Below are 26,982 nucleotides of genomic sequence, written 5' to 3' on the forward strand. Positions count from 1 at the left end.
ATTATTACAGTTCACTTTATCATCACAATGCAATCGGTCTCTTTTCACACAATCGTTGAATGTCGCCCTTCCAGCGATTTATCACGCAACACCTTCTCCAAGGGCATTGGTAGCCATATACCGAAGGTTCGAACTTCGAAAGCCAGCTCTGGAAAAGAGCAGGCATTGATATAAGATAAACCAATGGAAAGATTGATTGTGTGTGCTGCAGTGACACTCTATCTCCTACCCCTCCCACCTTGACTCGCAGTGTCCCGTGACCTAGCTCCCAGTTTGATGAAACAAGGATTTAAGATAAGTTGTTTTAAAAAAATGGCAGCATCTAATAGAACAGGGGATTTGTAGGGTGAGGAATTTAGCAAATTTGGGACATTAGGCCAGAGGCTGGTTCAGGTAAAATGCCCTATAATGAATTAATTGCCATGAGGTGCAGTGTTGAGTGTTGGCAATAATTCAAAAATTCTACTCTTAACCAGCGCCCCACTGGGGTATGTTCTGTAACGCACTCCACTGGGGGAGGCGGGGGCTATTTATAGAACCCCCCCCCCGCTCCAACTCCGAAACTACTGGGCCGATTGTCAAAACTGAAACGGCGTCTGATAGCCCTGGAAAAACTGTCGAGCAAAACCTAATTTTATTGACCTCGAGATCACCGTTGACGTCACAGGTCAGATCAAAATAAAAATTAGCAACGTTTTGGCTTGTTAACCCTCCCCCGTATAGGGGGGGGGGGTCGAACGGACTCCCCCTCGGTTTTTCGCGAATACCTCGCGTAAAAAGCGGCCGACCGCAACGAAGCTTTCAGTACCCTCGAGTTATAATCAATTTTACACCTACCCTAAAAAATGTAATGGCCCTGACTAATGACCTTTGACCTGTGACCTACTTTTCGAGACCATGTTTGGCCGGAATCGCGATTCGGCGTATGTCGGCTCGCATTTGCCGCGCGTTTGCAGTCCTTTCGTGGTTTCAAGCGTTCAAACATGGGATATGATGCTGCTCCCATGCATTAGGGTGGATGTCAAGGTCACCAGAAGGTCAGGTCAGTTCATTGACCTTTGATGACCTCGGTTTACTTTTTCGAGTTTTATCAGCATCTTTCTAGGCTAGTTTTTTTAGCTGATTTCGAATTTAACAACCATATATGAACATTTACGAAGTATAGTTTTGGTGCCTTCGTAACATGTTACGAAGCTGTCAGAGGCGGTTGCCACCTAGTGCACCTACTACGAATACCCGGCAAAACCCTTACTGGTTGACCTGACCTGACCTGACCCGACCTGGCCTAAATGCATGAAGACATCATCTATGATCATAGCTAACATGATATTCGTGATCAGTTCCCTAAAAAACCCAATAGCAGCCACGTTTTACGACGTTCTAACAGGTCCCAGTTTTCCCCACTTTTGGGTCATTGACCTGACCTGGAAGGTCAACCGATGACCTAGGACCGACGACCTAGGATAAAATTGGGTACCATCGGCTTTCTCTCGTCACGGGCAGCACGCTCGTTTTTTCCGCGAAGCTCTAGCTCAATCAGGGGCGAAACGGCAAGGAGGGGGTTCAACGGACCCCCCCCTTAAACGTTCGTGGCTGGAAAAACACCAATACGGGCGAGGGTTAACCCCCACCCTACTGTGGGGAGGGCTATTCATAGCCCCTCTCGTGTTTACGCAATATCTTTAAAACCGCTGGACGTATCAAAACAAAGCTTTTAGGACCTTCGGCTGCATCAATTTATTTGACACCTTGTGCACTAATAAAATTTTCGTAGCTACTATAGATCGGCCGGAAATGACGCCAGAGTGACATCATGTTCGGCCGATTTTGATGCAAAGCATTGAACAACGGTAATCGCTCTCAAGATCTGAGTTTTAACCCGGCAAGCGGTGGGCCTCCCGGCTACCTTCCGCGCGGTGGGAGGGGGGGGGATTTTTGACCCCCCCCCCGAATCTCCGAAGCTACTATGACGGATCGGTAAAATTTAAATGGCGTTCGATAGCCTTGTTAAATTTGTCGAGGGAACTTCAATTTCATTGACCTCGGGGTCACCGATGACATCACAGGCCAAGTCAAAGATTGTTTCACCGTTCACGGGTCTTTTAAGGAATGCGCTGCAACATCGAGTAAAGGGCATTTTGTCAAAAATCAGCGATAGGGCGTGAGTTGCCTATTATACGAGCATATGTTGCTATTGGAGGTCACTGATAATACCAGGTCCGATCACCAAGGGTCAGCACATGAACCTATCTTTACTAAGTAGGGTTGTGCGATGCATGTTTTATGGCCAATTTTTCATATTCGCCTCAATGGTGTTGGTTATAAGACCATCAGGGACGGTTTTTTGGTCACTTTCTGGTGGAGGTCAGGTCAATGTCAGGTCAAAAAGGTCAAATTTCAGGTCAAAGTTGATAGTTTCGCATAAAATTGGTATTGATTCGATGCCACTCGTCACGGCGAGTCTAATGGTGGTCTTTGTTTTGCGCTTTGTGGTCTAGAATTGCCAAAATCGAGTTTGAAAATTTGACGTCATTAATTTTGAACAGTTTTTTTTTGTTATAACTTGGCAAAAAGGAGTTATCGATCTAATACTTGGAATGTGAATAGAAGTCCATAGTGGCTATTACATATATTCCGTTTGTTTCGAAAATCGAAAAACTTTTGGGATTTTTTGGCTATTATATCTATTTCTTTTTATTTTTGGGGTCAACTTCAAAAACAAAATCGAGAGAACAGTATAGTAGCCCTGGTAATTCTACACATTTCATGTCTTGAACATTTTTATGCATAATCAAATTTATAGACCTGACAGCTCTTCCCGCGAAGCTTTTTTTTTGGTCGACAATGGCAGAAATGACGTCACTCCGACGTAGCGGCCAACTTATCATAGCCTTTGGAAAAAAAATTTGGTCACAATGTGCAAAAGGGTACTGAAAGTTTGGTGAAGATCGGCGCAGCGGTTCTGGAGATATATCGAAAAAAAAACTAAAGATGGATGCAAAAAATGCCCCCCCCCCCACCGCCTTGAGGGTTAAGCTAGATCCTTTTTTTTGCATGGGTGGACTCTACAGGGCTACCAAACTGATTTCGGACTTTCGAAATGTTGAATATTTTGAAAATTATAAATATAAAAACTCAGAAATTGTATTTTTTATTTTTTTACATATACGTTTCTGAATGAAAAAAAGCAGAATATGACCACGTTTCCATGGGCATCACTGATCCGGATCAGTAAAAATGGATTAGCTAATCCAGTATAGTTAGACAATATATGAAAATGAAAATAAGGGATTAACTGATTATATAAGCCTAATCCACTTGGAATTATATCATGTAACGAAGAGTTCGAGAAATATAATACGATTTAAGTTTGCTGATCCGGATCAGTGATGCCCATGGAAACGGGGTCTATATGTGTTTGAACACATATGCGTTGAATATATGTGAACTTCATCTGACAAACACCTTTTTTGTTGAAAAATGTCAACTTCAAAATTTGACCATTTTTGACCTAAAGTGACCTGACCTGACCTCAGCTATATTCAGCTAAAATGGCCTAAACTGACACATACAACACTGATTTCGATATATATGGCCTACATGAACCATAAAACATGTCTCACGTCACCGATGCACGATATAAAGCTTTCGTGACCTGGGATGAGATGGCCTTGACCTGAAAAATTCGAAGTACAAGTTCGGTACCCTCAGGTTATGTTACGCATATATTCACGAGTGTGCAAACAAAAAATGAGCCTGATCTGATTTGTTGGCCGGCACCCAGAGTGCCAAGACGCTGATATTTTTACTTTGACCTGACCTGTGACGTCATCGATGACCTCGAGGTCAATGACATTAGGCTTCGCTCAACAATATTTCCAGGGCTACCAGGGGCCGTTTGAATTTTGACAATCGGCCCAGTAGTTTCGGAGTTAGGAGCCCCCCCCCCCCCCCACTGTAACGTGCTGTAACGTGCTGTGGGGCGCGTTAGAGCACATACCCCAGTGAGGCGTGGGTTAACAAATAAAAAAACACGTTGATTTCCGACGCTGGGAAATGCCCGCAATGATACCCACCCCACCACCCTCCCCCTACCCGGTCCAACAGGGTCTCAAGGAAATTCAACAACATGAACCGAAACAAAGGCTGCGATCTTTGCTGGAAATGGCACTCGTGAGATAAGTATTATTATGCTGAAGATACAACGACTTACTTGTTATTTCCGAGTATCCTCCACCGTCAGCTACGCTAACCACCCACACAATCACCGTTCAAATATTTAAAACCACGGAGCACCTTCACAACGCCGGCGCGCGGCCGGAACTGACATGGCGGCGCCGCTGCAGCAGAGTCAGACGCACGTGGATTGTTAGTAAGGGTGTAGTGTTGTCATGGTGTTGCCATGGTATACCTTACCATAGCAGCAGAAGCACACCCAGGGAACTGTTGCAAGAAATTTCTGGCCTTTCGTCCATAAAACTATTAATTGCTCAGGGTCTCAGCTAGTCCTTGGATGACGCTCCTTCCAACATATCAAAAATTGGCAAACACCTCTATGGAAAGGAGGAGACTTGATCGCCGAATTCACCTGCTGGATCCGCCCGTGGAAAGGTTGATTTTACTATGGTAGGGAATATTAGCTTACGAGGGTATCTACTAGCCTCAGGTGGTTACCACCTTGTAAACTGGGGTACAAAACCACCCCTGATAAACGTAACCATGGTAATATCAACATGTCAAGGCAGGATAGTATTCAGCACCATAGTAGGCTGGTAGTAATATGATGGTAGGCTGATGGTAAAATTTACCAAAGCTAGTAACTTAGTAAATTGATGGTAAAAACTTTTTTCAGTGTTCGATTGGCTTCACCTCCCCCCCCCCCCCCCCCTGCAGACCGGTCGGATTAAGTTGGATTCTTCATTAACCCGCGCCCCGTTGGGGGAGGCCGAAACGCCCCCCCCCCCTCTCCTTTTCAGTCGATGTCCCCCAATGTAAATACAGCAGATATCGCCACGAAACTTTCAGGACCCTTTTGGGCATCAATTTTACACATTGTGACAAAAAATCCAAGGTCTATGATAGGTTGGCCGCAAATGACGTCAGAGTGACGTCATGTTCTGAAATTTTCGACCCCAAAAAAGGTTTTGCGGTGTGGCATGCCTACAGTTTTAGAAACAGAGAAAAATGTTTTAGATCAAAACGGTGTAAACTTAACCCGCGCAGGGCTCGGAGGGGGTGTTTGAACACCCCCCCCCCCCCTGCGGTTTTTCGCAGATATCTCAAAAACAGCCGCGCGGAGCGCCGCCGTTTTTGGGACACCTGTTCGTGCATCTTTTCCGCACATGTGAAAATTTCAGACCCAGGTCGCCTTAGGTCAGGTCACTAGGTCACGCCAAGTGACCTCACCTCAGGAAAAAATAAGAATGCTCGTCAAAGCTACACCGACTGATCGATCGCCTTAAAACTTTCAGCGATTGATAAGAGTAACAGTACGTACAAAATTTTATCTCGGAATTTTGATATCGGTGACCTAAGGTCAGGTCAATCTTGCGGCCTCTCCATTATAAGTCAATGGGAGAAAATTGAAAAGCGTCTGTTTTGCACGAACGCTATTCTAGACACTCTCAAGCATCGAGATGTAGGTAAAATTAACACACTGAACCGGAAAATGGCAACTGTGACCCCCTCGTTATGTCCCCGAGGTCATCTCGGGCAGTGTTCGCCATGGGCCGGGCCAGCCCAATGGGCCATGGGCTGGGCTGGGCTACGGGCTGGGCTGGGCCCTCAAATATAAAGGATCGATGGGCTGTGGATGGGCTGGGCCAGGAACTGTTAAGTGGAGTCAGGGGTTCGCAACTGAGACAAAAACTATAACTACATAGCTTATTACTGTGCAAGACTAGAAAATGAGTCAATAAAGCACGCATGCAATGTGCATTATGCATGCGGCTCGCAAAATATTGCTTCTTTGCTGCCTTTTGGTACCTGTGCTGTGTCAATAATTTTTAACCCATTCATTTTTGTCGGGCTGGGCCGGGCTGGGCTTTGACGCTTTTACCATGAATGGGCTCGGGCTGGGCCGGGCTGTGAACCCATGGGCCTGGGCTGGGCTGGACTAGGATTTTGCGGCCCGTGGCGAACACTGATCTCGGGTCACGAACAGAATCTAACAGTTTTTCGCTAATAAATTCTGACAAAGGCGTGCTAGAGCGCTGAAAACGCCTTAGATGTGTTCGGCTCGACGTTGCGGATCGACTGATACTCCATTTAACTTTTCAAAATCAAACGGTAACTTTCCGAGATCTGAGGGGGGCCGTTTCACCCCCCTCAGGGGGGAGAAACGGCCCCTTTCAACCCGCGTGGCGCCCCCGCTTAACCCGCGTCCCCCGTTTCGTGAGGGGGCGTGGGTTAAGCCTACAACGAGTAACAATCACTAGCTGGTCTTTGCTCTTAGGGAACCATTGACCATCGAGCTGAATAGTTAGGCCACGCAACACTAAAAATGTTCATCGTGATGTTCTGTGAAAAGACATGACAGAGACCATGCCTCGTGAAAGCTATCTATCATGGATTATTACATAATACACAAACTTTAGTCTTTTCAATATGTATGAACGGTTCTGTAACTGTTGCATTCCAATGGCAATTCAGATCACGGCTTTTGGGTTTCTGTCTATCCAATCCCCAGAATGACTACCATAGATCAGGTCCGGCCCAACTGGTCGCTCAATGTTCCAAAACATCTCATGATGCTTTTAGGTTGTGTACCTGCATTGTACAAATTTGTGGCTACATACATAGTGCATAGTCCGCTATACTTCCGTGCCGCTAGAGCGTTCGTTTGAAATATATATAATGTAAGCGAACAGCAATAAATTTGACTGGCGACCAGACGGCCTATTATGATCAACACAACGGCTTATTACGCGAACGAGTGTCGCGTGTGAGCACATCGCGTGCACGAGCGGGAGGGCGGCCCGAGCCTTTGAGGACTCGTGCCGAGTCTGTCACTAAAAGACGACGACGATCAGGCTCGCCGTCGGGGCGGATTGACAATCACGGTGCGCGGTGGGGGCACGTTGACTGGGCACATTGCCTCACAATCACGGGCCTGCCGGTCGTGTTTGGGGTGCTCCGTGGAGACCACCGATGCGGGCCGGCTGCGGTGCCAGTCGCGTCTGAGAAGACTGAGCGGTAAGTGGAGGGCACACAGTCACGATCCTCCACCATACAAAAGGTCCTGCATTATATTTAGTCGCGCGTATCCGATACTAAAAAGGACAGCTATAGAATTCGCAACAATTTTACCGTCACTAATCACGATGCTCGTCACCTGTAAAGATATTTCTTTGTGAAAAACATTCGCACCTATGTATACTTTGGCATAGAGATCTTATATATATATATATATATATATATATATATATATATATATATATATATATATATATATATATATGCAACAAACTTATGCCAGATTAAATATAGCGAACAAACTAATAAGTGACGTTTCGACTTTTTATTGCTAAAGTCTGCCTCAGAAGTTAACTCTGGCAAGCCATATCTGCTTCTAGCGCAGCAAAGACAAAACAAGGCGAATCGCAAAATACACATCTACACACAACGAGCAGAAACAAGCATGGTCCTCCGGTTTCCTGGAAATTCAATTTCGGCTGTATCTAATCGAAAAGAGGCAAGGTGGCGGTGGGGTAACCCGGGCCTAGTGGGGTAACTCGAACAAAACCGGTTTCAATGAAACTAAGGGAAAACTGTTAGAGATACCAAGTATAAACCCACTCACGGAAATAGTCGCCAGAGAATGGCGACCATCTCCTCGACCGGGCCACAACAATCCCCCGAAATACCATCAACACCAACCAAGTACAAGCTACCCCACCAGGTGCAAACTACCCCACCTAGCCCTATGCATCCGCAATAAAATACGGTGGATTTATCATTAATTTACCGCACCATCGTCGGTACAGTCAACGGGCGCAAATCACACAGTCGACAGACAGCCCGCAGTACACCCGTGCTCTGCGGCACAGCCTACTTGTCAGGCAGCCACTAAGGATTTATCATTAAAATGCTGTACCATCGTCAGTACAGGCATTGGGCGTAAACAACACAGCCATCAGGCAGCCCGCAGTACACCCGTGCTCTGCGGCACAGCCTACTTGTCAGGCAGGCACCATAATACCTGACAAGAGCCCTCGATCTGACGTTTCTTAGTACTATCGCGAACTGTTTCGAAACGGAATAATGCGATAAACTGCCTTAGCGATCCGATTACATTCTTTAGCCACAGAGTAAACATTTGGCGAAAACGGTGCTGGAGCGGGCTACAACAGGCCCTCTACGTACTATCTAGTAGCGGCACAAATTAGAGGCATCTTCGAGAGGTAAGACGTCAATCACTGTCCTCTAAAGCCGGCCGTACATTGCAAGGCCCCACGCACCCAACGACGCAACCTAAGATGGGTGACTGTGGGGACGCGCCAAACCTAGACACGTCCCCACAGTCACCCATGGAAGACTGCGACGTCGGACCAGCTCAGTCGCCTCAGGGCAGCGTCAGACAGGCAAACGAGAGGTAAGACAGCCGAGAGGGATATGGGATCCTCCCAGATGAGAGATCATAGGGAGAAGGGGGAGGTGAGTATGAATAGGGGACCCGCCCAGATGAGGGATGGGAGGGAGGAGGAGGAGACGGGTACGAACAGGGGACCCACCCAGATGAGGGATCAGAGGGAGGAGGGGGAGGCGAACAGGAACAGGGGACACGCCCAGATTAGGGAGCAGAGGGGCGAACGGGAGGCTAGACAGGGAGAGAGGACTCAGGAGGGAGAGAGACGTGATGATGTTCCAATTGGTGTGGACAGCTCGAGGGGACCTAACAACCGTGATAGACCACCTTCTGATGAGAGTATGAGGGACCGCATTGGGGTGGTTAATCTGTCTGATAGACATCTCACAGATGCAGAGCTGTCTCTTCTGGGTAAAGGGCTTTCTTTTGTGCCGACCAAACGCCAGACAGTAGCACAGCTAGTGTCTGAGTTGAAAGAATGGGAGCGCCTGATGAGGCTCAGAGAATACTGGGACGGGGAGATAGGAGAACGGCAGAGTGGGCAGGCTGATATAGACGCGCGTTATAAAGAGTCAAGGTGGACACCACCGAAAGGGAGGGACCAGTGGCTAGACTTATACATTGAGGAAGTATCCACTGATATCGTGAGAGGACTGAAAAAGAAAGGTAGGTCAAATCTCACTCAGGCCGAGAACGATGCTCTGCTCTCTCTGGTGAACGATGAGTCCATTGTTATAAGGCCAGCTGACAAGGGATCGTCCTTTGTGGTGATGAATACTAGCGACTACATCTCGAAGCTGGCGGGTGAAATTGAGGAGGGAGATGGATATGACAGGACTAACGGTGACATAACCCCTTCAGTAACGAAAAAGGTTACCAAACTCGCTGCTAAGATGGAGGGAAAAGGGTACATTGGCAAACATCAAAAGAAATACTTAATACCTCCAAGACCCACTTCGGGGGCCCTACAGGGTAACCCCAAGATTCATAAGGGTGGGGCCCCGATGAGAGCAGTAGTAAGCGGGAGGGGACATGCCACGGAAAGGATGGCAGAGATGGCAGAGAGCCATCTCACAGAGCACGTGGAGGCCCAAGCATCATACATCAGGGATACTACAGATTTCCTTGCAAAATTACGGGACCTAGGGCAGCCGGTAACAGGAAGGGGTGGAGGCAAACCACTACTTTTTTGTATGGACGTAGCGAAGTTATACCCCAGCGTCCCGAGAGATGAGGGAGTAGCCGCGTGCCGAGAGGCTCTAGACCAGAGGAAAACAGCTAAAATTCCCACGGAAGAGCTCCTTGAAGTCATACAGTTAGTTTTAGATAATAACAATTTCCAGCTGGGAGGGGACAACAACTATATTCAGACCGAAGGAACGGCTATCGGCTCAAAATTGGGAAGGAACTTTGCATGTACCTATATGGGTGCATGGGAGAAAACTCTACTGGAAAGGGCGTCCAACCAGCCAGACCGGTGGTACCGTTTCATCGATGACATATGGGGAATCTGGACCCACGGGGAAGAATCACTAAAATCCTTTCATCACCTAGCGAACCAAATTCATCCAAATATACAAGTAGACTTACGATTTTCGGATACAAAAATAGAGTTTCTAGATGTGGAGGTATTACTGAGCGAACTGGGCTATATCACAACAAATTTGCATATCAAGCCGACCGATGCTCAGGCATACCTCCACTACACCTCAGACCACCCACCATGCGTCAAGAGGGCTATCCCCAGGGGACTGGGAGTGAGATTGAAACGGATCTGCTCAGATGAGAAAGATTACAGGTATCACAGGGACCGACTGGCAAACAGGCTGAAGGAGAGAGGGTACCCTGGGAAAGAGGTCAGTTCCGAGCTAGCGAGGGTGGACCAGATTGATAGGGGTGGTTTACTTGTCAGCAGGGATAGCAAACAGAAGAGTACGGACAGGGTTCCAATGGTGATAACCTTTAGCAGCTTCCTCCCAGACGTAAGAGCTATCATGAAAAAGAACAGGCATATCTTGAGGAAATCTGACAGGTTAAAAAGTATTTTCAAGAGAGATTCAATGGTAGCTTACAAGAGGGGAAGCAACCTAAAGGATCTACTAGTGCATAAGAAAACGAGGAGGGCACTTGCAACCCGGGGAAGGCAGGACTGTGGAGGCGATTGCGTTATCTGCGAAGCCTTCTACGAAGGAGAATCTGTCCCTGGAGCACAGGGACCTGTGCACTACGATAGAACTATTGGTTGCAAAACTTCAAATTTAGTGTATGGGATCTGGTGTGAAAAGTGCAAGAAGGTGGTTTATGTAGGACAGACGGGAGACACTATATACAGGAGGGTTCAGAACCATCTCTCATCAATTAGGTGCAACAGAGTTGGGAGAATCCCGGTTAACAGGCACTTTACAGTGGAAGGGCACACAGAGGGAGACTTCAAAGTCGTTGGACTAGAGAGAACCTGGGGTAACTCAGAGGACCGTAGAAAATTTAGAGAGATGAGATGGGTGGGGTTACTGGGAACACAGAGGGACAGTGAGGGAGAGAATGTAAGAAGGGAGGGTTAGGTATACTCTAACCGGCTGCCCGGTGCAGATACGTTTTGGTCCGACGTCGCAGTCTTCCATGGGTGACTGTGGGGACGTGTCTAGGTTTGGCGCGTCCCCACAGTCACCCATCTTAGGTTGCGTCGTTGGGTGCGTGGGGCCTTGCAATGTACGGCCGGCTTTAGAGGACAGTGATTGACGTCTTACCTCTCGAAGATGCCTCTAATTTGTGCCGCTACTAGATAGTACGTAGAGGGCCTGTTGTAGCCCGCTCCAGCACCGTTTTCGCCAAATGTTTACTCTGTGGCTAAAGAATGTAATCGGATCGCTAAGGCAGTTTATCGCATTATTCCGTTTCGAAACAGTTCGCGATAGTACTTAGAAACGTCAGATCGAGGGCTCTTGTCAGGTATTATGGTGCCTGCCTGACAAGTAGGCTGTGCCGCAGAGCACGGGTGTACTGCGGGCTGCCTGATGGCTGTGTTGTTTACGCCCAATGCCTGTACTGACGATGGTACAGCATTTTAATGATAAATCCTTAGTGGCTGCCTGACAAGTAGGCTGTGCCGCAGAGCACGGGTGTACTGCGGGCTGTCTGTCGACTGTGTGATTTGCGCCCGTTGACTGTACCGACGATGGTGCGGTAAATTAATGATAAATCCACCGTATTTTATTGCGGATGCATAGGGCTAGGTGGGGTAGTTTGCACCTGGTGGGGTAGCTTGTACTTGGTTGGTGTTGATGGTATTTCGGGGGATTGTTGTGGCCCGGTCGAGGAGATGGTCGCCATTCTCTGGCGACTATTTCCGTGAGTGGGTTTATACTTGGTATCTCTAACAGTTTTCCCTTAGTTTCATTGAAACCGGTTTTGTTCGAGTTACCCCACTAGGCCCGGGTTACCCCACCGCCACCTTGCCTCTTTTCGATTAGATACAGCCGAAATTGAATTTCCAGGAAACCGGAGGACCATGCTTGTTTCTGCTCGTTGTGTGTAGATGTGTATTTTGCGATTCGCCTTGTTTTGTCTTTGCTGCGCCAGAAGCAGATATGGCTTGCCAGAGTTAACTTCTGAGGCAGACTTTAGCAATAAAAAGTCGAAACGTCACTTATTAGTTTGTTCGCTATATATATATGTATATAAGATCTCTATGTATATAAGATCTCTATCTACTTTGGTACAATTCCTTACTTTAATACTTTTATTTGTACCTATCTATCTTTTTTATGCATAGTTTTTATGTATATTTTTAGCATCACCGAGCGCAGCGTAGTTTTCACACTAGGAGCAGAACGCTGTTTATGCTTGATTTAACTTACTTAACATTAATACTAAATGTAATCAGTGGAATGATGGTGAGATGGTGTTCCTGGGATACCCGGAAGGGCATCGTGTTTTTGAGACCAACTAAACGGCCTTTTACAACCATGCCCAGCACACACACACAAAAAAAAAACATTAAACAAATCGTAAAAACGACGACAATATACAACCTCATGTGGAATAAACATCGTTTACACAAACTTACAGTCCAAAAAAACTTCGCAATTAAAATTAGATATATGGTTGTTTGCTATAATTACCTAAGTGCAACGGCCAACAACAGCATGCTGCATGGGTGCCTATGCCATCAAGTAACTTTTGATATGAACCTTACGCATTAATGTGCATGCTTATTGGCTATTGCTTGCCGTATTCTAATATCGGGTCACAGAAAAATAGATGCTTATATCAGTGGTTCCGGACCCATGGGGTTGTGGGACTGAAATGCCGTATGCTGGCAAGTGCTAATATTCTAGCACAAACATGAGATGTTTTAAGCGACAACATACGACTCGTTATAGTAAGAAATGCTTACGTTTTTCTACATCTGCTGGTTTTACCTTTTTCAAATTGAGAGCATTTGTTTTTTACTTTAGAATGAAAAAGTTAGTTATCCCTCACCACCTCCATCGCCCGTACTGTTGACATTTATTTAGCAGGCTGATTGAACTTCGACACGGGCCGGGACAGCACGGACACGATGAAGCGAGCTGGGGAGTCTGCCCCACTGCTGCCGCTGCTGCTGCCGCTGCTGGTGCCGCTGCTGCTGCTCCTGGGGCGGGCCGAGGCCATCGGCATGCTGTTCGGCCCGACGGCGATCGACCAGGCCTTCACGGGTACGGCTCTGGAGGCGGTGGCGGGCAGCGCCGCCCACTGCGCCCTCCTCTGTGTCCGTCAGAGCGACTGCGCCGCCATCCAGACGGGCGACGAGTCCTGTCTGCTGCTGTCACAGGTTCCCACCGCGGACCAGCTGACGGCCGCACCAGGTATCAGCATCCTCAGAGGCAACACGCTGCTTACGGGAACGGCAGCGCCCTCCGCCGCCACAGACACGACTCCCGCGGCTACCACCGCCCCACCAACCACCACCGCCGCGCCTCAATGCCCGTCCTCAGACTGGACGGCCGTGGGCAGTGCCTGCTATAATGTGGCCACCCCCGGTGACACCGAAGCCTACTGGCAGACTGACAGCGACTACTGCACCAACACCTTCGGCACCTCCGCCTCGCTGCCCACATTCGAGACGGAGGAACAGTTCACGTATCTGAGGAACACCATCAGTGGCCTGGTCTGGCTGAATATTCGCTACGTGGACGGCGCGTTCCAGATGCTGGGGGGCTCCACCTCCACTCTCTGGCAGCAAAAATGGTACATCAACGAGCCCGACTCGATTGATAACGGGTTCGTGTATTTTGATGGATATGTGGACGCGTTGTTTGCCGTTCCTATCGACGTGACGCCTATGCCCCGCACTGTGATAGTTTGCATGACATAATTGCGAGATTTGAGGGCGATTCACATGAGAATAACCTGAGATCTCGATAAACCAGGCATTTTATTTGTCGGATCTTGTATCAAACTTCGCTAAGTTGTACTTTACTCCGCAACCTGCTCTTGCTTCTAATGAATCGGCTCCAATGTGTGCTCCAATCCGACGTGTTCCGTTACGGTTGCTTATTAGTCTCACAGGGCAGTGCACGGCACTATGATGTTCCTATTGACGGGCAATTAGCCAGATACGCCGAATTTAATGTTGTATATCAGAGATATTAATCCTTTCCCGTGTTTGGAGATTATCCATTTTATAATCCTGGCAGATGTGTGTGAACGTTTCCCTTATCCCTTTTCTGCCATCAGCTGGATTCGAGTTTTAATATTATACGATATGCCTGCATGATATCGCACAACCGCTGCGGCATTATTGAGTCACTCGTGTCTTGAAAAGCGAAAATATTTAGGTTAAGAGCTAATATTATTCGTGGTTATTAGCTACGTCTCATTGGGGAAATATCTGATGTATTGTAATACGAGCAGAGTCTTGTGGTTTAATAAACTTCTCTCACTTCTTCAGAATTTTCAGTCACCCTTTTGCACGCATGTACAGTTATGAGTAAAGGTATGTATGTACCTATTCTTGCTCAAATAAAAACTAAGCTGACACGTGAAGAGACGCAGTCGACAGTAACCACTGTGTACCCCTGCGCTGGCTTTCGCAGACCGCAGACCGTAGATTGCGGTCCATTAACACGCATCATGACCGCTACATGACGAACTGACGGCGGTGGCTGAGACTGCACTAGCGTCCGGCACCAGCGTATGGACATTTTCACTAGTGTTAGACATGAGGCAGTCACAATAGTGTTAGTTTTCCTTCTTAAAAAGAAATATGTAGGTATGATAAGTCAATTCTTTAGCATTAATAATTTCACGTAGAGTTCGCGTTTTCACGAAGAACGGCAAGGTGCCGATTTACTACGCGGAAAAACGTACAACAGCAGCTGGGGCATTCCACGATAGATCGTACCAGGCCCGTCACCCTCATCTCTCAGATTTGAATGAAAATTGGTACAAGGGGTAATCATAGGCTCCAAAAACACCTGCCAAAATATCAGACTTCTCAGATGAAAACTTTTTGAGTTACATTGCATAATATTTTCTAAACTTCAGATTGTAAGGGTGAGTTTGATGAGCTATAACTCAAAAACGAGCTAAGCAAGCAACAAACGGTAAACAGCTTTGAACTAACGATGAATCAAAGATTAATACAGTATTTTTAAAATTGGAAAGAAAAGCTTTACATATTGAAAAAAGGCGTAGTATATTTTTAAATTGTCTATAATGGCCCTTGGGACCAAAATTTTTGCCATTTTTATTTCTTCAAAATAAACCTCAGGTCCTTTAAAATCGACATGCAAAAAATTAAAAACGTGTTCTTTCTATAAGATCCTCATATAAATGTATACAAAATGGGTTTCCGGGGGGTCGGTACGACCCCAGCTCGCCGTTTCGCCTCTAATGGAGCTAGAACATTGCGGAAAAAACGAACATGTGCGCCGTTACAAGATGCATCGAATGATACCTTATTTTAAGGTCTCGGGTTGATTGGTGACCCCTGAGGTCATTTCAAGTGACCCAAATTACGGGTCCGGTTTTTGATAGATAACTTCGCAACAAATGGTCGTAGAGCCGCGATTTTAGCATCTTTGTGTTTGCCTAGCTCCGGCGCGTCGAATGGTATACTGTTTGTTCTGGTGATGTCAGCTTAAGTCGCTGATCTCGGGTCAGCACACTGCCGTGTATTTGGCTCCGCTCCCCGACCGGGCGGCCCAGCCGGCAGCCAGCCCCCGGGCATCACGTGACCGCCCGAGTCCGCGGCAAAGCCAACCAGCGCGGCGCTGGACAAACAGCGCCGCTACAGAGATGGTTAACAGTCGGGTCAGGCCACGAAGCTGGATGAATGAGATCATATTGCACATCATTCGATTCGCAAGGTCTTCCCGAGTACATTGGTAGCTTTCCCGTCTCTCTAGCTCAATTTGATCGAGAGTTATTGACGAAAAACTCTTATGACCCTAGTGACGTACGAATGACGTCACGCAAGGTCAACAATGCAAAAGTGAGGCAAAAATTACTTCAATTGAACTTTCAGTAACCAGTGATGTCACTAGTCAGCTTTACCACACCATTTGTAGGCTCTCTTCCGAAATCACAATTCGAGACCATTACGGTGACGCAAAATAAGTACATTTATAGAAAGAACACCTTCCTAAATTTTTGCATGCTACTTAAAAATGACCCAAAGATGTTTTTAAGTAAATGAAAATTCAAAAAAATTTGGTCCCAAAGGCATAAAAATGCAAATGAAAGGAAACTCGAGGTGTTATATATCAAAAATAATATATATTTCAAAATTTTAAAAATGCATATTATTCTTTGTTTCAATGCAAGTTCAATGCCGTATAGCATTTGGCATTTGGATTATTCGTCTTAGAGTTACAGCCCGCCAAACTTGGGGCTGCAACGCAAGATCCAAAACATGTTATACACTATAACTCAAAAACCACTCATCTGATAAGCCTGAAATTGTTACAGGAGGATTCAGAGCCCCTGATTACCCCTTAGACCAAGTATTGTTAAAATCCGAGAGATGAGGGTGTCAAATTGGAAAAAAGTGGTACGATCTATCGTGGAATGCCCCAGCTTTTCAACGCATTTAAGTGAAATTTATGGCGTGTAGCACGTTTCAATGATTGTGGTGATTGTGGAAGTGAATGACGAATTACCATCTGCAAGAAGGTTTATCACACATTGCATGCCTAGGTATCCTAAGCGTCGATGTCTGTTTAACACGGACGAAGATTAATTGTGTAACAAGCGGTATTCAACATAAAATCGTCTGAAGTCGCATGCTCCTGATCGTCGTAAAGCTGCTTTTGCAAGAGCAGAAACAATCATGCAACGATGACGTCTGAGCATATAGGATTGAAAATATGAAGATTACGAACCGTAGCCTCATACTAAAGTGAATATATTGCCATTTGCCGAAATGATTGGAAATTAGATGCCTGCAAATATTATAGGAAATTTAATTAAATGAAACTCCTGGCTACCCAATATCCACAAGCCAACGGTGTATACTGTATACGCATGTGAGGTACCATATGTACTATGTAGCATAGCGTTACAGGCAAATCATACGGCCTGATGCATGTCATCCGTCATTACGAAAGACATACGAGTACATAGTATGTATAACAAATCACATTTGCGATAGTCCTTTATGACTTATCAAACTATTTTTATCAAGTTTACCACGCTTAATATGCGATAAAAACAAAATTGCATATATTGAATATCTCTCAAACTAAACAGAACGCCTATAAGATTGGTAAAACGAGGTGACTTGGTAGCCGTAACCTCGCCGCTCTCCCACGCCGCCAACCACCCTTCTCCTTCGAGAAGCCCCGGTGGTTTTATGGGAGGGTGCGACCAGTCGGTCTGACCCAGCTGACCCCTGCCGACATCGATGAGCACCCTGTTCGTGACGTCATCGGCGATGTCGTCTCAGCTGCATCCGGGAGCCTTGAGCGCCGCCGCCGGGGCGGGGGCGGGGGCGGGGGCGGCGAGAGACGGCGCGAGCCCGGGCGGCGCCGCAGTTTGCGCCGTGCCGCCGTACCGTCGCCAGCATGAGACCGGCCGTCGTCGCCCTGTGTCTGCTGCTGTGCGCCGGGCTGGCCGCAGCTGCGCCAAATCTGCTGCCGGGCGACCCGCGGCTCGGCGATCCGGAGCACCACCACGGACATCACGGAGATCACGGGGACCATGGAGACCACGGGGACCACGGAAGTCACGCTACCGGTGGGGACCACCCCCATGGAGACCATGGTGCCCACGAAGTGTCTGAAGCTCGGACGGCCGGGTCGTCCATCACGCCAGGAGCGGTGGACTTTGGTGCCGGTATCCAGGTGACTCCCAGGCGACCCGGGCAGGTGGGACACCACAATCCGTTCCTGCCGAGCTTCCAGCCAGGTAACGCACAGCGGCAGGCTGCGGGTGGTGTACAGCAGCAGCCGCAGCAGCAGCAGCAGCAGCGACAGCAGTCTACCCAGCGACAGACGCAGCGGCAGCAGCAGCAGCTGCTGCAGCAGAGACGACGTCAGCAGCAGCAACAGCAGCAGCGGCAGCAGCAACGTCAGCAACAGCAGCAGCAGTCTGTCCAGCAGCAGACGCAGCGGCCCTTCATCCCAATTCGTCCCGAGGACCTGAACCGTAACCCCGGCACGGGCGGCTCGGGCCCCAAGGGTCCTGTGACGGCCAGCTGCGGCGCCGGGCTGGTCTGTGTGCCCGAGACCACCTGTGACCCGTACACGGGCTTTGTGCGTGGTGTGCTCGACCGGCCGGCCGCCGACCCCTCCCAGCCGACGGTGGCCATCCAGAGGTGCGCCCTCGACGGCCCCGACGCCGGCGTCTGCTGCCAGGAGAGACCGGGGAGGTATGTCGACCCCAGTGCCAACGCCATCGACAGTCAGGGCCCTCCGCGAGCGGTGACACCGAGCCGCCAGCGACCCAGACCTGTGAACACCATCGCCGCCAAGGTGCCAGCGTCCTTCTCCAGTAAGCCGCGCCAGCCGTCGTCTGCGCTGCCGCCCAACTTGGCCAGGAATCCGTTCCTGAGCGGCGCGGCCCCTGCCAGGACGTCTCCGGTGGCACCCCAGCGGCAGACACCGCCAGCTCCGGTCCCTCAGGCTGGGCCGGGACCGCAGCAGGGTACCCAGGTGACGTGTCAGGCGGACCAGCGGTGTGTGGAGGTCAACCTGTGCGGAGCGGACGGCTTCCTCACCAACCGAGTGGCCCTCGGTAACCGCAGCCCATCCCTGACCACGGTGAGTAAAGCAACTTACCGCAAGAAAGGAGATTCTTTCAAATGACTTTTTGAATTAACTGAGATGAATAAATGATGTAAGTCAAAAGTGATTTTAGTTTTCCGCACTATAGCAAAGAGCGCAATTATAGTTTTAAGAATTCTAAGCCTATTTTCATTGTGTTTCAGTACTGCGTCACGCCTTTCAACGGTCGGGGTGTGTGTTGCCGGACTCGCCCGCAGCAGCCGGCCGCCCGTCCCCAGCAGCCAGCCGTCCGTCCCCAGCAGCCGGCTGCGCTCCCCCAGCAGCCGGCCGTCCGTCCTCAGCAGCCGGCCGTCCGTCCTCAGCAGCCGGCCGTCCGTCCTCAGCAGCCGGCCGTCCGTCCTCAGCAGCCGGCCGTCCGTCCTCAGCAGCCAGCCGTCCGTCCCCAGCAGCCGGCTGCACTCCCCCAGCAGCCGGTCGCCATTCCCCAGCAGCCGGTCGCCATTCCCCAGCAGCCTGCTCCACAGCCCAGTCGTCCCCAGCAGCCTGCTCCACAGCCCAGCCGTCCCCAGCAGCCGGTCAACGTTGGCCAGCAGCTGGTTGCCATTGCCCAGCAGCCCTCTCCCTCGGCCTCGCAGCCCAGGCGCCAGCAGAGACCAGCCGCTGCTCAGACCGAAGTGCAGCAGCAGCAGCAGCGACGGCAGCCCCAGCCACAGCCACAGCCCCAGCAACAGCCCCAGCAACAGCAGCAGCAGCAGCAGCAGCAAAAGTCAACACCACAATCTTCATTCCAAGAGAGCTTTGCCTTACTCCAGAAGGCTGCCTTCCAGGCGAAGCAGGAAGAGCGGCAGCGGTCCACCGGCGACCAGTCCGCTCCGGCTCTGGGTTCCGACCTTCTACCCCCGTCTTCTGGATCGGGGAAGGAGGCTTCTGTTGCCGCCGGCCCGGTGTCCGCTCCGGGAACCTGCGGGCGCAGCAGCCGGCTCACAGTTCCCGGAGTCACCCCCGCCCCCGGAGAGGCTCAGTTCGGTGAGTTGAGAACAGCGGAGGAGAGAGAGAGAGAGAGAGAGAGAGAGAGAGAGAGAGAGAGAGAGAGAGAGAGGAGAGAGAGAGAGAGAGAGAGAGAGAGAGAGAGAGAGAGAAGGATGCAAACATGCAGGGAGGCTATTTGCTAATAGTGTTTGGATATGGCTCAATCGTTGGCGAGCGTTCAGCAGGGCCATGAACTGGGAAGAGGAGTATGTGTGAACTGTTTCACTTGGAGGCTTCGACACTTGACATAATTTTGAGCAGCTATTATCTCTCAACGACCTTTTCCTTGAACATAGGTGGGCATCGTTCCCCAAAATTGTAACTTCGTCACGCGTTCCTCCGTTCCTTCAAAACGTGACTTCCGTTACTCGTTCCTCCGTTCCTCTCCATATAATGTAACGGAAGTTCTTTAGTCCGTTACTCCGTTACAGCAAAATAAAAAACGTTAAAATGTTGGGTATTTCACACATATTTGAGACCATTCTGACAAAAACTAAACCTACCGAGAAAGCGGACTGCCCACCAAATCTACCAAGACAGCGGGCACTGATTGAACACTAAACCTTGGAACGTCTGGTGGTACTGATGTGCGTCACTTGGTTCCCGGTCAGATGCCGGTTGCCCTTCACGAACACTAGACGTTCCAGGTTGGCATCTGAGAGCATAGGCGGCGGAAAGGGGGGGGAGGGGCACCGGCGCACCGTGCCCCCTTTGATTTTGGCATTTTAACATTAGCCCTATGTGCGTTGCATGGAAAGAATGGGACCAAAAGTCGGCAGTGCCCCCCCCCCTCCCCTCCCTTAACCCGCGGGGGGGGGCAGATTCTGCCCCCTGTCTAACTTCCGAACCGATGGTCGTAGAAAGACGGGGAAAACGGCAATCGAAAGCTCTCATCAAGGCGGATCTTAAGAGCCCAAGTTTTTGCTTAAGTAAGTCAGAGGTCAGGTCAAGGTCAGGTCAAGGGTACAAAATGCAAGTTTCTAAGTATCGGCCTTGCACCGTAGTTGCCGAAGAATGGACTGAGACTGATTGCCCAAAACGTGTTCTTAGACTACCAAGACAATATTCGTTGCATACAATGTCATTCAAAGGTCAAGGTCAAGGTCAGGTCAGGTCAGGTCAGGTCAGGTCAGGTCACCAAAAACAAGATATAGAAAAGGGCATGTGCGACACATGTTTTATGGGTCATTTTACTCATAGAATTCAATAGGCACACTCAATAAGTGATATGGACCACCTCTGGATGAATTTCAGGTCGAGGTCAGGTCAAGGTCAGGTCAAGTGAGGTCAAATTTCAAAGTTGGTTGTTAAGGCCTAAAAAGGTGTCTATCTGATGCAGTTTTCACGGCAAATCGAATGGTGCTATTTTTGTTCCCGTACGAGGTCTAGAACTTCCAAAAAATTCATTTTTCAAAATTTTGTGTGTCGTGACGTCATAAAATTTTGAATAGCTCCCACATTTTTTAACCGATTCTTCTAAAAATTGGTATGTAGGTGCACATAGACCACTTCTCTGACATATATTCCGGTTATTTCGATACACTCAGAATTTTGGATTTTATAATTATTTTCCCAAAAGTCAGTTTTTTGAAAAAATTTGGGCCAAAATCCAAAATTCTCAAAAAAACCGAGATAGCCATTTGATAGACAAAGTAGAATCACGTATAACCTTTTTTGTCACGTCTTGATTCCTTCAAAAATGAAGATGTTAGCGGCGTTTGATATTTTGCCGTTTTTGAGGCGAAAATGGTGAACATGACGTCACTAAAACGTCAATTTCTCAAAAAAAATTCCGACGGATTTCGCTCAAATTTTCAGGGAACGTGTCAAATTGATGTATGATAAGGTACTGAAAGTTTGACGTCGCTGGCGTAACGCGTTTAGAAGTTATTGGCGAAAAACGGGAGGGGGCAGATTCTGCCCCCCTCCCCCCAGCGCACACAGCCGCTATTTGAGTTCGGAAGTGGCCAAAATGCGATAACTCGTTAACCAGTTGACATTTTGCCAAGGAATTTTTATTATATGTGAAGTAAGCCTTAAAGTCACGTATGGGAACGTATGAGCATCCTGCTGATCCAGCATTGCCGTAAAAATATATTTGCTTGTAATCCGCGGATGACGGGTATATCCCATAACGTGGGTGACTCGGGAGGGGATTCTGCATAGCTTCCCTGCTTGTGCTGTCTTCGAAACTACTCGTTCAATACTAAAAATTAAAACGGCTTCTGATAGGAATAGCTGACAAACGAAATCTAACTTTGTCACAAAAGGTCATGGAAAGGTCATGGGTCACAAAAGGTCACGGAAAAGGTCATGGAAGGAAATGTATACATTTTAAGGTCATGCGACACATCTTTAATGGTCCATTTCGGCAAAAGCATCTAAAAATGATGTCATCTGGGTCGTCCGATTCGAAACTATTTCCATTCGACAAATGAAGGTCAGGTCACGGCGAGGTCAAAAAGGTCAAATTTTGAAGCTGAACATTCTCAACAAAAAAGACGTGCATCGGATGCAATTTGAGCTCTGGAACACGATAATGCTATTCGTTTTGGTTTTCGATATCAAGAACGTACTGAAATTGCCTTTGCAATATCGAATATTGTGATTAACCGACTACGGTACGTAAAATGCAAAAGCCGATAACATTGCCATTTCTAAAGACATCTGACCGAAACTTTCCAAAAGCAATGCAAATGTTACATACAAAAGCCAATAAGGTTCATTCTGGTGGATGGCTGCTCCCCAAAACTCTGAATGTTATCAACCATATCGGACATTCTTACGATGTTCTGTTGGCTGGATGTCTTTTTGCTTTATTGAATTTGATCAGACTACATTCAGTTAAGACGACGAACATTTATTGGTCACCAGAAAGTATACCCACAAGTCAATCGACAATCGACAACCAACAAATGCAATCGACACGAGCGTCGAGCACCCCTCCGCACAAGCAACTGCCGGGGCAATTAGACGGACCGCGCTCCTCTCTCGCAGCTGATTGGTCAGCTGCCGAACTGCACGGACGTCAGCTGCGCGGCCCCCGCCCGGCCGACCTGACCGGGGTCGGCCGGGCGGCGACCTAGCGTCACTAGAACTGCAATAACTTTTGCCGGCAGTGTGATGCCGACCTAATTTTTTCAGCAAATGACTCACAATTGTACGGTATATGTTACGGACGTTGTCTCGATGTGAAGCACGCTGTGCGTTTTTTGGTAGGCCTATGTAAATAATGAAATCCTCAAGCCCTTCTGCTTTGTGCAAGTGTGCAACAATTAGCGTACAATAACTGAGTGGGAGGTTTTTTAGATGTACTTTTGTTACCAACGGATTCCGCACATTTTCCCCTTTCAGCTGATATCTTACTTACGCATTTTCAAGCAAAGAATATGACAGGAGACTCGTCAACATTTACATGAAAATCGCAGCACAAATTCGGTCTCACGGAGCAAAACAAAACGGTGTACTCTGGGAGCCCACCAATCTGTGCCAGAATGAGTAACATTTTTTTCTGGATGATATTTTACACAGTCTGATCAATTTACGACCAGAAAATGTGAGAAAAGCACGCTTTAAAATTCGTCGAAAATTAGGCTATTGGCCACTTCTGAACCTGGATAGCGGCTGTGTGCAGCGGGGCGCGGGTTAATTGAAGATGTTCCGCTGCCACTTTCTGATAGGGTAGCCTTTTTTGCACGTAGCACATCTTTTGGCCATTGAGAACATGCGCTCTAGAGGCGCTTGAAGGGACGCCCGTGTTGAACTTCGCGAACACATACTGCAACGCCGGCTCATTTCGGAAGGCCAGTAGGTACACTGAGGCCATCTTCCGTCTTCAAGTCAGGGCTGCTCAATAATCCACTATTCCGCTGCTGCACACAGAAAAATATTGACACCGTTAGCGGTGTAATTGCACAGTACATATCTGAGCACTTGAGGAAAGTTAATTTAGTCCCTTCCCCGCTTAAATTACTCGCGCTTCCAAATGAACACCAGGAAGAAGGTAATAGAACACTGTTAGGAGGGTTGGGTGTTTTGCTACATGTAGTAAAACACCCAACCCTCCTAACAGTGTTCTATTACCTTCTTCCTGGTGTTCATTTGGAAGCGCGAGTAATTTAAGCGGGGAAGGGACTAAATTAACTTTCCTCAAGTGCTCAGATATGTACTGTGCAATTACACCGCTAACGGTGTCAATATTTTTCTGTGTGTGCATTAATGTCTGTGGGTTAGCTGAAAGATCGACCCACTCGGACAACGAAAAGTAACGGAGGAACGAAGGAACGGACTAAGCTGTAAAGTGTAACGCATGGGTGGAGCTTTTCCAGGAAAGTGGGTGGGGCAAAAAGTTGTCAAACCTACAATGTCGGATTGATAAGTTAGATAAAATACAAAAATAAATCATTTTTCATTACAGAGATAATATTTTGCATTGCACAGACATTTCAAAGCTCCTCAATGCAAAAAAAAACATTGGTTTGCTAAGCAGTAAAGTCCTGCAGATCGGCTTAAGTTGGAAGGGCAAAACGCTTATTGGTGGGGCTAAATGGCAAGTTGGTGGGGCAGCCGCCTCACCAAGTGAATAGGAAGCTCCGCCCCTGGTGTAACGGAGGAACGAACAACCAATGTAACGGGAGTTACTTGGTCCGTTACCCTTTTTAAAATGTAACGAGTCCGTTCCTCCGTTCCTAAAAATTGTAACGGCGTTCCGGAACGGAGGAACGGAGGAACGGATCGTGCCCACCTTTGTCCTTGAAACAAGTGGGTGTCTGACGAACGCACGGTGCCCTTCCGGGCTGTTGACATTGACCTGCTCTCGCCGTGAGTACCTGTCACCCCTCCTTGTCTCGTGCGCCCTCTCACCCCTGTCCCCTGAGGTCATGGACTGCGCTGTGAGTGCCAGTCATCTTTGTGGGGTAAGACAATGTAGACAGGCTTAAATATTCAAAATTCAGAATTGGGCAAATAATTCATAATTCATGATAAGGGACAAGCACAAGCCTTCCTCTGACCATGCCTTAGTTCATGTCTGCATTGAATATTTCAAATTATTTTATGTTCCATTTGTGTGAAAAGTATTGCACGGCTTATGCGCATTGAATAATGAACATATTATTTCTCTCCGTTCAGATAACTTTAATTAAACCATACCATAAAGTAATTATCCAGTCACTCACTCGTGGAGAACGCGGTCAAGTTTAGTCGGCGATAGTAACTTCTAGAAGTTTATAGCACCGGAAGAATTATTGAACGATTTCACTTTCTTCATTCACTATCAGTTTACCACATCCAAGAGCTGGGACCATGTACTGCCCTCTTCTTTCAGCTTGTAGGCGGGCAGAGGGCTCATAACTTCTTTACCAAGAGCACTACAGTGCAGTGCAACAAAGCCGGATGACTGTTTGCATTGCAAGACATTATCAGTCACCCATTGCATTTGCATGACTCGTGCAGCCCAGCCTGCAAGGTGCAGCTCCGCCAATCAGCCCCTCTGGCTTTAGTAGTTCAGTGTTCACGTTTATAACCCGCCGTTTTCCTCCACACCCGACCAAAATTGGGGGGATCGCAGATAAGGCGAGTCGCCCAGATCAGACTGCACTCGCTGCCCAGACTGAGGTCATTCACCCCGTCCGCAGCGGTCAGTCTGAACGGTCCTTTCCATCATCCCTCCCCTCCCCTCCCAGCTCCCGCGCCGTCTGTGAGCTCCTCTTGACCCTCTGGGCATTTCCAAACACAGCCGACGTCACGGGAATGGCTATAGCTCCCGGGCGGAGACGGACTCGGCCAGGAAATTCCAGACGGACAACAAAGGCGTGCCAGTTTGCACACCAGGATATCAGGGATGAGACGCTCGCATGTATTAGCCTTCCGGGTTTTACTGCTCACAGCCCTGCTGGGCCTTCGCCTCCTAATTCATTCCCTGACTGGGTCACTTGCAAATCTTGCATTATTTAATTAATTAAACCGTAAACGTGATTAAATTAAACGCGACATAATTTAAATAAACGTGAAATCGTTCATTCTTTTCCCTTCTCTATGCCTCTCTCTCTCTCTTTCTCTCTCTCTCTCTCCTCTCTCTCTCTCTCTCTCTCTCTCTCTCTCTCTCTCTCTCTTTCTCTCTTTCTCTCTTTCTCTCTCTCTCTCTCTCTCTCTCTCTCTCTCTCTCTCTCTCTCTCTCTCTCTCTCTCTCTCTCTCTCTCTCTCTCTCTCTCTCTCATCCTTCAACGCACATTTATCACGGCTATTCTTGATTTCCCCTCCTCGTTGACGCTGCCATCACATCACTCCACCTCCCATACCTCTGGCCCGTCACAACTCACAGCCGAGCGGTAGCGGTATATCACCAGTTCCGTGAAGCGACTCAGCTGGGCGCCTCTGTGTCCTTCCCCGGGCCACCAGAGGTCACGAACTTGAATCGGTCCGCCCGCCGCGCAGTCGGGGTCCCTGATTCTCAGCCGTGCCGCTCGAGAGATGACCCTGGCCTTGGCACTGGGTTTGTCGAGTCGGCTGGGCTGGGGAGGGATGGAGAGGAGTTGGTAGAGGGGGTAGATGGATGTGGGAGACATTTATGCACATTGGACAAACTGCATGCATAGGTTGGATAGAGATAGAGAGAGAGAGAGAGAGAGAGAGAGAGAGAGAGAGAGAGGGGGGGTATGCATATCGTAAAATTTATAACATGTTCCTCCGTCCAGTTCATTGTGATGAGGGCCTGCATAAAACAATGCATGTAGATCGCGAACGCTAGCCTCGTCGTCTTATGCAGTTTGTGAGTGGCCATTGCTTAGGCCTTAAATCAGTTAGGTACTTATATTTCCCATTGGTAGGTAAGCATGCACATCTAAAAATGTCATCACCGACAAACAACGTCAAAAATGCGTAACAAGACTTTATTCCTGTCGAGCCAAGTTCAGACTGCTCCCATGCCATGCATCGTACGATGGGATGCGCATTGCGCCTGTTAGCGCACAGTCGGCACTAAGCCCGGATCCCTCACATACCTCAGTCTGGCTGTGATCGGCTTAGTGCAGTGCGCTGCTTGTAGCACCTGCGCTAATTCCAGGATCCGGTGCTGTGGGTTTCTCGCGACCAATGCTCGCAATACCGTTGTGCTAAGTCCTAAGTGACATCCGTCGCTCTGAGAAATCAGACATTTTC

General features: G+C 48.3%; 1 protein-coding gene across 1 annotated transcript in view; it reads left to right on the top strand.

Moving 5' to 3' along the window:
- Nucleotides 1-17,616: 17,616 nt before the first annotated feature.
- LOC122367726 (inactive serine protease scarface-like) overlaps nucleotides 17,617-26,982 on the top strand; it is a 37,295-nt gene continuing 27,929 nt past the window's right edge. The window contains exons 1-2 of the mRNA XM_043341078.1: nucleotides 17,617-18,831; nucleotides 18,999-19,821. Coding sequence (XP_043197013.1) covers nucleotides 17,635-18,831; nucleotides 18,999-19,821 — 2,020 coding nt within the window. The 5' untranslated portion in view covers nucleotides 17,617-17,634. The remainder of the gene's footprint in view (nucleotides 18,832-18,998; nucleotides 19,822-26,982) is intronic.

The sequence above is a fragment of the Amphibalanus amphitrite genome, unplaced genomic scaffold, assembly GCF_019059575.1.
Source record: "Amphibalanus amphitrite isolate SeventyFive unplaced genomic scaffold, NRLGWU_Aamphi_draft 000892F_arrow, whole genome shotgun sequence".
Taxonomy (NCBI): Eukaryota; Metazoa; Arthropoda; class Thecostraca; order Balanomorpha; family Balanidae; genus Amphibalanus; species Amphibalanus amphitrite.